At 41.7% G+C, this 10,998-nt stretch overlaps 1 protein-coding gene across 1 annotated transcript in view; it reads right to left on the bottom strand.

Annotated features, from left to right (window-relative positions):
- The window catches only part of fam151a (family with sequence similarity 151 member A), a 21,969-nt gene extending 12,511 nt beyond the window's left edge, over positions 1-9,458 (bottom strand). The window contains exons 1-8 of the mRNA XM_083929082.1: positions 9,185-9,458; positions 7,559-7,708; positions 7,282-7,431; positions 7,029-7,191; positions 3,877-3,934; positions 2,631-2,717; positions 2,330-2,406; positions 596-732 (exon numbers count right to left, since the gene is read on the bottom strand). Coding sequence (XP_083785208.1) covers positions 596-732; positions 2,330-2,406; positions 2,631-2,717; positions 3,877-3,934; positions 7,029-7,191; positions 7,282-7,431; positions 7,559-7,708; positions 9,185-9,317 — 955 coding nt within the window. The 5' untranslated portion in view covers positions 9,318-9,458. The remainder of the gene's footprint in view (positions 1-595; positions 733-2,329; positions 2,407-2,630; positions 2,718-3,876; positions 3,935-7,028; positions 7,192-7,281; positions 7,432-7,558; positions 7,709-9,184) is intronic.
- Between the last annotated feature and the right edge of the window lie 1,540 nt (positions 9,459-10,998).

Below are 10,998 nucleotides of genomic sequence, written 5' to 3'. Positions count from 1 at the left end.
AAATCTTATCTTATATAATAATTGATAAATTAAATGTTATCCTGGAAATCCAGAGGCACATCTATCCAGACGTAGGGTGTGACAATGAGCGATAGACCTTCCCAACTCGAGGGGCAGCACCAATGCATGCAGTTCAAAATACCACGGCACATAATAGCACTACGACCAACTACGACCAATCAGAGCAATGGACAAGGTGACGTATCTAGAGTGACAGAAACACGTCAATGGTAGAGTTTGTTTTAGAGAAGAGTTTGATGGAGGTAACGTCATCTGCTTAAGCCCCCTATAACAGAGAGTATGAGTTGATTGGCGACTCAGGGTTTGCTGTCATAGTTAATGAGCTCCAGTGGTTGGTGCCCAGAGGCAGCTGCAGAGCAAATAGACATTGGCCAGCAGTGCGTCTGGAATTCCAGGGTGTCTAATATTCCAAAAACTATACAGTTATTCAAAGCCATTTGGTTATTTTTGGATCTTTTCAAGCTCATTCAAGTCAGGTAAAAAAAAGTAAAAGAAATTAAATTGCATAAATTGAATTGGTGAAATTTAAAGACGATGAAAGATCAAAGATGAAAACAAACAGCTTCTGACTTACTTGCAGCCTGTTTGAATGCAGACAGCGTTGGTTCGTATATATCGTAGTAGACTCTGGTCGGGTAGCTGTTCTCACGAACAAACAGCAGGTCACTGATGCTTGGGTGAATTGAACCCTGCCACAAAGTCAGACTGAACCTGGAAAATAAATCACAATCCCAAAACTGTCTCAGAATCAACAGCATGTGTGTATCTTATCATTGTAACTGAACACTTACGTATGAACAAAATGTGGTCAGCAACTGACAACATAGAACTTTCTGTAAGCCAGATCATTTTCTCTCAGGAAAAAAAAACTTAAATATGGACGCTTCTGTGAACTGTGTTATAATGAAGCAGAGATGCAGGGAATGCAAACAGTGATTCTGATTGGTTGTTAGCCGCGATATAATTCTCTGCTTTCATCTTTGATACAGTGTAGGAACTTTAACTAAGTGCTGTATCTGCAGAATATTCCAACACGTTTATAAAGTGATTGGTTAGTCTTTTACAATGCTCTCTGGTATTAATAGTGTCTGGATCATCAACTGTGGTGACGGAGTGCTATCTTTAGCTTAAACTAAACAGATGTAGTAGCTCAATCTGTCCATGGAAAAAAATATTTTTAGCAGATGTCTTAGTTATAACAAGATTGAGCCAGCAAAGCAGTTTATTGTTTATACTGTCTGTGTGGTATTTATTCAGTTTGAGAAACTTCACAATCTCCACATGCTCACGTTAGCTTAAATTGACTGGTGAGTCAACAGAAAGTAGAGACCATCTCTCTTGCTGAAATATCTCCATGGCAATATATATCTACGTTTCAACATCGTTGAGCTAGCAAAGCAGTTTAGTGTCCAGTTCAGCACCGCATACAGTGCCATTGTACCTTATAGGATTACATGATGTGACAAATAAACTTGATTGATTGATAACACAGGTTGGGTTGACTGCAGTGATCAGGCTAAACCGGTAGGCTATGCTAGGTTAAGCTAACATGGCAGCAACAGGCAAGTCAAGATAGTACGTTCCATAGCAGCTGCCAGCCAGGAGGGCCTATGTCTTTGTAAGAACAAATGCTTCACGGATGATTTTTGTTAATAGAAATGGCTTAAATTGGAATCTGTTCGTCTCTTTAATATTGCCATACTTAACACAGCTGTTTTATAAAAGCTCAAAAGCTCACTTCAGGCCACGATATGTTGGGATTAGATCACAGCTATGGAGATTATCATCCCTCTATTGCGTCAATCAACGGCCATTAGCCGTGATGTAATCCCAATATACAAGGGGTGTGACAATACCCTCAGCCTATGAGACAAGACGATACATGATACTGAGTCCACGAGAACGAGACAAGACTTTAACAGTTTTCAGTACAGCTGTGGTGGTGCTGCAGGTGTCTTTTGCATAGTGCGTGTGTTCAGGTTCGTCAGGAGCCAACACTGTTGCTTTAACTTGTAGCTTGATGTTAAAGAAGCTGCAGGGCCCACGTGTTACGTGTATGTGTTATGGTGCTGACAGCACTATCTTCTTACAGTGCTCACATATTGTGTGTGTCTTTTCTGTCACCTTGTTGCCATTTAGCTACTTATGCATTGATATCACGAAACAACTTTTCACCTTGATGAGAAATATCGTCACATTTTAATATCACAAGATCTCGTGGGACGATATCTCATCACACCTCTACAATATACCACAGGCTGTCGTGAGCTATTGCTTAAATAATACTGATGGAAGTTGTCTGTGTTACCGTGGTGACTGGCTGAGGAGCCAGCTGATGTGCTGCCAGCCACTGCGAACCAAAAGGGCATGGACTGGGAATGTCACCTAAAGACACAAATGATTCATGTTTTATTGCAGATTGACTTCAGCTGACATATACTGTAGGTTATTGTCACACATCAGACTATCAAGGTGAAAGTCACTGTCCTTCCCTACCATCGAATATTCAACACATTTTAACATCTACAATTTTAGCACCCACTCACTCTTTGGACAGGAATTCAGTTTAGTATTCACCACTGATGTTATTTGTGTCTTTTAAAGCTTACCTTCTGGGGTACATCTTTGATCATATTGTACATTTCTTCCACCATGGACCTGCTGTAGGTTTCAATGAAGAATGGAGAATAGGCTACCTGTCAGAAACAATGCAAAGTCAGCTGTAAATTATCCTCTGAGGAGCATCAAAGGCCCTGGAAGCATACAGTGCAACTTTACCATCTTCTTACTAGCAAAGGGAAAAAGATGATGTCACATACTTCTGTGCACCAATCAGGATGTAGCAACATTTGAATAAAAAGTTGAGGATTGTTGGTGCATTGTTTGGTTATATGATCAAACCACACCTTACAGTCCTGCTGAAAACAAACTCTTATTATTAAAACCTGTAGATGTTATTGTAATGTTGGCTGTTATTTCATCAAAACAGTGATGGACTAAGCAAAATAGACAGGGTTGATTCTTAAGCTAACACTATTTGTTGCAAAAAATGAAATGACAATCACTCATATATTTAATTTATAGCCACTCTAGTGGAGGGGGTCCGGGAATGGTATTTTGTGGTTCCCAGACAAAGGTTGATCTTCTAGCACCAGAGCTGTTGGGCTCAAAACTTTGTAACTTGGACTCCAGTCAACTCAAGTGACTTGCAACTTGAACTGACAGAAAGACCTCACTTGACTAGAGACATGATGACTCAAGTGACTTGACTTGCCCAACAAAAAATGACCTGGGACTTGCTTGAGACTAAGTGACTTGAGTCTTGATGACCGTGATGTTGACATTTGGGGTCTTTAGGAAAATATCTCAACAACCATCCGATAGATTGCTGTGGAATTTGGTTCAGACATTCATGTTCCTTTCAGGATGAGTTGTAATCACTTTGGTGATCCTCCGACTCTTCATTCAGCACCATCATCAGGTCAAAGTTTCAGCTGTACTTTAATACTTTAGTTTAGTGCTCATAAGTAAAAAGTAGCATGCGAACATGCTAAGCTAAAATGGTCAACATGGTAAACAGTGTGACATTATCATTGTGAGCATGGTAGCATACTGATGTTAGGCACAGCAGTGGTTAGATCTAAATGCAGTACAGCCTCACTCTTCTTGCAGAGTAGCTGCATGTAGCACTCACTATTTCTAAAATCCTAGCTACATTGCTATCTTTGGCTAAAACTCAAGTGCTCAAGGACTGAAGTGTTGGATCCACAGACTAACTGACACCAGCCACCTGACTGTAGGGTGATATACAAGTACAACACCGTGTTTCCTAATCAGGCTGTGAAAATGGAATACCTTCCATCCAGGAGACAAAGTCGCATCTGGAAACTTCTGCTGAATCAACTGCAGGAAACTAGAAAAGGAGGAAGAAGGTAGGGAGGGAGGGAGAGGAGATGAATGTACTGTATGTTATGATGGGGCAGTGAGTTAATGAAAATGTGATAGTTTATGTTTGTCCTGTTTCTATCTGGCTGTTAAGACGTGACATAAAGCCCTTTCAAAATATGAGTTCCAAGCTTATCCAAGTCGGTCCAAGCCTCGTATTTCTAAAACGCCGTGTTCCTAGTTGTTTGAACAGATCTGAGTTTTAAAGTTATCATTTTACCTCTTTCTTATGGATGAAAAAGATGTCTATAACTGACGTTAGAGGTGATCGTAATTGTTCACATGTTCGGCCGTTCTTGTTCGTTTTGTTTCAACGGAGCGCTTGGACCCGGAGTGTAACGTTAAACTTAACAGTCTGATACAATTCACTAAAATCCCTCCTTTCAGTTCTATTCTACCTTTTCTTGCACCCCATTTTTTTCTGATGCACTTTCCAGACCTCCTAGGATCAGGCATGAAAACGGGTCAGGGGTGAAAAAGGTGAGAAGGATTGGGCGGATATTCCAAAACACTACAGCGACATAGGAGCGCATATATTGGGCCTCATTTATCAAACTTGCGTGGAAACAGGCGCAGATCTGAGCGCATAATTGGTCGTAGGAAAGGACCCACGTGTGAATTATGAAACATTCCTATCGGACCAATCTCAGCGTACGAATGAGCGGGCCTTGATAAATGCGGCGGCTGAATTCGATCGTCTTTAACATGTTACGCCCTTAAATATTCCTGGTTCGGAGGCCTCGCCCACTGAGGTCAAACATGGAGAGGAGAAACACTGGGAAGAAAAGAAACTTTTCCGACACACAGATCGGCATCCTTACATCCGAGATGGAGCAAAATAAGGACGTGCTTTTTGGCAGTCTTAAGAGTGGAATAAAAGGGGCCCATAAAAACGCTGTATGGAAAAGAATAACGGAGGGAGTCAACCCGAAGCAGCGCTCCACTGAGACCCGAGTGCGTGTGTGCGCACTGTTGGACAGGTGTGCCGTATTCAGCACCCCTGCCGTGAAATGCACCCCCTCGCATTAAAGCTGATATTCAAAAGATCCATTTAATTCATTTTGTAATTATGGCTGCAGTTTATTTCCACAGAATATAAAAAAGGTGTTGTTTTGTGTTCGCTATTATCCAAGTTTGTGATTTTAAACTCTTTAACATAGTTTAAAGACTGTAAGTAACCAATGTTCTGACCGCTGTGGGTTACCTGTATATAAACTACTCCTATAGGTGGAAACAACAGCCTTCTGATCCAGAATATCACCTATAATGCGAAGGGTGCATTTCACGGCCGGGGTGCTGAATACAGCACAACACTGGCGCTACCGGTGGGTCATTAGGTATTCCATAAGAGGATACCTTTGTCATCTAGAAGAACCATACCAAGATGTTAATCATCTGATACCTTGTTTGATTTAATGCAATTTAACGAGGGTAGCCACCAACCGAGGGGATGACTTTGGCTCTGCAGTGCCTCTTGCTGCATCCACGCGCCAACACATTCATTCATTCATTCATTGTCGGGGTCGCGGGGGGCTGGAGCCGAGCTGTTTTGATATTTAAAAAATTGCGTGTGTGTGTGTCCCCCCCCTGGTCACCTGGCCACCACATTTAAAAGCGATAGCTTGGCACCACAAACCACCTGTACATTTATCGAGTGGTAGTTTTGGCGATTGATGAATGCGTAATTATTCATGGATGGTGCCTTCAGACGCACATGAGTACGATAAATCGCTCCAACCACAATTTTTATTTATTTTTTTATTCGTTTTAAGAATCCGTTTTGATCTGTTCTTAATATGTGACTGCTTATGCTTAATGACAGCTGAGGTTTGTTCATTATTTTCAGCCAGGTTTTGCTGTGCTACACCGCAAATCCACAGGCTGAAATGTGCGTACACGATCTCAGACCAGACGTGAGATTTGATCGTAGCTCCCGCTCACGTCCAAATTGATAAATACCGACGTTTGCCAGGAAATGGTCGTACGCACGTTTGATAAATGAGGCCCATTGTCTTTATTTTATCAATGTAAAGCAATAGACCTCAAACAACCCTGTCAAAAAACAATCCTTATTAAATGAACAAATCTGTTAACCAGAGGTCTTCACTCAATTATTGGACTAAAGTAAAGTTTGAGGCTCTTTTACTTTTACTTAAGTATTTTAATGACATGCTACTTTATACTTCTGCTCCTCTACAAATCAGTGGAAATATTATACTTTTACTCCACTGCATTTATCTGATTACTTCAGTAACTAGTTACTTTACCAGGCTTACAAGCACATATGAAACATTAGTTTATTCATCAAAAACTGGACTGACACCAATGAATTATCTCTTAAGTTATCCTCTTTACACACCGATATGGCTGCAGAATAAACACAGGGTTCACAGTGACAGAAACAAAAACTTTACTGTCCATTCTCTGGTGAACTGACGGTTTTCTGTGTCAACTTTTCTTTTTTTCAGAGTAGAAAGAAACATTGATGTGGTGATTTAACCACGGATTTAACCAGACAGAAACGATTGAGAACAACAACAGAGTTGAGCTTAGCGAGCTGCTGCCAAGAGGATTCAGAAACCCATGAAGAAGAGCGTGCGGAGACTTGTGGCCGCGCCTACAGAGAGCGCGTGGAGCAAGTCTCCCAGCACGCCAGGAGTTGAGATCAGAGAGGACAGCAGTCAACATCGGCCACCACGGCCATGAATTACTGTTTCACACAGGCTTCTGCTCAAAGGGCCAGGAAATATTCCATCATTCGTACGTTCGTAGTTCACTGATAATCTCTGGTATACCTCCATGTCCCGTCCATTCTTTTCCTCAAAATATTTTCTCATCGGATCTATACGATTCACATAAGTCAACTATTTCAAAGGCAAATTTCGCCGAAAGGTGAGTGATTTTCACGCCTGTAGGATAAGCATCTCCTAACCAAAATCTGATCTAAATTCATATTTGTTGACGGGTGTTTCTAATTTGGCAATTTTACATGCAATACATGTAGAGTACAAGCCTGGGAATAGCGAAGAAATACAAAATACATAAAAGTCAATCTTCCTCACATGGTTCCATTGATTGGAGGCAGGAAGTCTGGTACGTTGGGACCCCGGAGAATGTCTGCGTTGAGCCACACAGGCCTGTTTATCCCTCTGCTACTGTTCTTTTGACTAAGAAGGTCCAATGACAAGCCCACTGATTTAAGAGTCTTAAAATCCAACTTCATGCCTGCAGGGAGACACAGAGCTTTAAAATATATGCTTTGATTCTTAAGATGGACACAGAAAAGAAAGGCACTCCTGTTCTACTCTGCTGTACCTTTTCTAGAGGCCAGCACAGCATCCAACCACTGGTCCAGAGTGTTGTCGCTATATATGTCAGGAGGGTGGGCCATGATAGGGATTGGCTTCTCACTGGGTGTTCCATAACCCTCCAGAGTGACATCAGCCTCCAGGATCATAGCATCACCTGAGGATTCATACATTTCATGGAGTGTAATGTTGCTGTTGTACAGTGTGTAAAGCTCAGGGACAAACAACATCACCAAAAAAGAATGCAACTTTGTCTGAGTGATCAAAAATGTGAGTGAGTTTACTTGTGAGAGCTTTGTTCATTTCCTCCTTAGTGTTAGCTCTGTGATGCCAGGTAGCCAACAGACCGTCGGGTTTGCTGAGATCACCCGACTTAACCAGGAAGTCCAGCATGTCTCCACCAGTAGAAAACGAGGGAAGAGAAGCTGAAGGGCCTGATTGGATAGCAAGACAAACACAGGCACATATAAAAGTGCTTTACATTATTCAAACAAAAAGGTGGGAGGTTATGTATCTTCTCTTTTTGCTGCAGGTAGAGTAGTCCAAATTTTTCAGTCTTCGATTGAACCAGAGAGCATGTTATTCATTTCTCTCCTATAGCAGCTCCCACCTTTACTTTATTCTCTCTTAACAGAAACTAGAACCACAGGAAAGAAGATGTTACTGTGTCATAAAGTGACAAGTCATAAGTTGACTAATCAATAGGCCAATCAACAGAAATATAACCAACTATTTAGATAAATGATTAATTGTTAATGTAATTTTTAATGCAAAAAATGGCATAAAATGTTGAGTCTAGGCCGAATGTCCCCCAAGGGGAACAATACATTATCTATCAAATGCTGGTTTCAGCCTCTCACATACATTTAAAGACATCACCTCCTTTGCATTATTGTCTGACATTTTATCAAAGAAATGATTAATTGAGAAAAGAATCAGCAGATTAATCGACAATTAAAATAAGTATAAGTTAAAGCCCTTGGTGGCTGTAAACAGGATTCATCATTTTGTTATGTTTTCTATCATTTTGGCCATTCCTGATTCCACTTCTATTGTGCAACTTGGTGTGATTTTTTTTAAATTTCATTATGTATAAACTGGAGCATCTTAAATTATTTGTACAATCATGGATATTCCCCGAGTTAGATGTCATTTCCAACATACTCTCAGCTCCTCTTCAGCTTCATTCTCTGTGTCACCGCTGGCCAGCCCTGGGTGGGTTAGCCCTGGGTGGGTTAGCCCTAGACGGGTTAGCCCTGGGTGGGTTAGCCCTGGGTGGGTTAGACCTGGACGGGTTAGCCCGCTGAACAAGGGGGTCTGGCTGAGCAGCGACTCTCTGAACATTAAAGAAAAAAAGAATGACAAAAATGCCGCAAAACGAGTCTATTTTGGTGCCGCTGGCCAAGCTGAGGCACAACTAATCCATTGCTGAAGGTTTCCTGACGGTTTGCTGACTGCAGCGCAGTGCAGCAGTCAGTAAGTGCAGCTAAATAAATAACTTGTTATGCTCAGACACATTTACACACCTTGTTGTCCTGTCTCAGCTTCACTGTCAACCATGTTTTTAACCCCTATTCTCGATGTTTACACCGGCTCACTATGGGGGAGCTAGGCTAGCTAGCGTTGGAAAAGTAACCATGGCAACCCAAGGATTCCAGAGACCAGTCAACCAATAAGACACCAGTATTTAGACGCGTTATCCTGTACAGTCTCTCTGATTGGTCTGTCTTAAGTTCCGTTCACTGAAGCTACAAACTCAGTACACCGCCGAACCGCTCAGAGTGGAGGGGCGTTCGGGGCTAGAGCCCCTACTGCTCCCGTCTAATCACAATATTGTACACTAGCTCCATGTTGATAAGAACCCCTGTATCGCCAGACTGCTTCGCCACAGCGGCGTCCGCTTTGTTTACCTGGCATAGCTGACATGGAACTTCTGTGGCTTTCTGACGGCCCCTCCCGGTCATGTGTGTCCCTGTCAGGGGTGTTGTGATCCAGCCTGTCTACGGTGCTTCTTCCTTGAGACTTTGTACAGTGGCGCTTCATTCTACGGACATCCTGTTTGTTGCCTTCACGGCCCTTTCAGAAGATCTGTAATCCAGCCCGGAAAACTTCAAAAATCCAAAACCGGAGGGCTTTATAAAGTTATTTATCCTTTTCTGCTTGATCGAAACGAAACCACTCGGATTTTCGTTATCATTTTCATATCCCATAATGCATCTCGTGTTCACCGACCAATCCCAGGCTCAAAAATATGGACGTTTTGACGTTTTTTGTTTGCCTGAAGCTTAAAATTCTGTATTTGGCCTAAAATAGACCCACTGTGTGGATGTGAAATGGCAGCCTGTTAACGTTTGATTTAACATCTCCACGTAAATGAACCTACCTGATTCAATGATGAAAGAGGGGTTGATCAAATTGGAGGACAGACAGAGACTCCCTCCTTTTTAGTTAGATAGATGAGGCCTACTCTACAGCAGTGATTCCCAACCACATGGCCTAGTTGTAGCTCAAATATAAAATAGGAATTGATTAAAAGGATATCCACATATTAACTTAATCAGTTAGTAGGATAACATAGCTAAAAGTAATAAATAAACGGTTTGAATGGTTAGTTAAATATATCAGTTGAAATGTTGAAATAGAAAACAAAAAGTAATGGATAAACGGCCCCAAACAGTAGCCTAGTAGTATGACTGCTGACCAGACTAATGTCAGCATTAAATAATACATTAAATAAAGATTCTACATGAAAGATATATTTAAAAATAAAATACACCCATAAAAAAATATATTTAGTCTGAATTAATATTTAAATTTTTTTTAACGGGTTTGACAATGACTTTCTGTCCCGTTGTGTTTCCATGGTAGCAGCCAAAAGCGTTGGGCGTTGTCTGTTGTTGGGTGCAGCTACTGTAGTCTGGCACTGGGTGAAATGGAGTTTGCCAATCCTGCAGCTGCTTCGGAGCCTCAGTGAAGGGGGCGTTCTTTGTCCCAGCAGCTGAGTGAGCGGAGACGGGCAAAAACCAGAGTCACTATAGGCCGAGCATGCACTCCATAGACTGAGAGAAAGGAGAGAAACGCCATTCAAACACACACCAAAATGGCTACGGTTCTCCTTGATCGCTACCATCACTTTCATCTTTACTTAGCTGGAACGGCTAACAGCTCATGCTAACTGTCAGGCAAACTCCCCTAATCCTTGTTTTTATGTTTTGATTTGCCTGAGGGGACAGGTTCAAACAGGCTCAAACAGACTCTGGTCTCCTGTAGTCTACTGGCAACCTGACTGCTGGAATAATTTTTTGTTGTTGGGACTACAATCTTGAGAGACTAGATGGCGGAGTTCTGCTCATTCTCCATATCCAACCTTTAAGATCACACATTCAGAGGAAGTGCTGCAGAAGTCAGTGATGTAGTTTAACAAGCAATGGAGCTCGCAAGATCAGGATGGTCTCACAGGACTACTCCCATACGCCTGAATTTCTAATTAAATTGAGACCCAACAGGCAGTGTGCTCATTTTAGTGATGTGCTTTAATTTAAATGAGAATGGTTAAAATTGAAGATCAGAGGCAAAAATATCCTGACTTTGAGTCCCAAGCATGGGTCAAGCTCTAAAAATGCTGGATGCTACATTCTCCATGGCTAACCAATAGCATCTTCTTGTTAGACCTTCATCTCCGTATGCAGGCATTCAGATTACGATGCACGTCTTCTGTCATTAC

The sequence above is a fragment of the Echiichthys vipera genome (genome assembly GCF_963691815.1).
Source record: "Echiichthys vipera genome assembly, chromosome: 15".
Taxonomy (NCBI): Eukaryota; Metazoa; Chordata; class Actinopteri; order Perciformes; family Trachinidae; genus Echiichthys; species Echiichthys vipera.
This window is presented reverse-complemented; position numbering and strand designations above follow the sequence as displayed.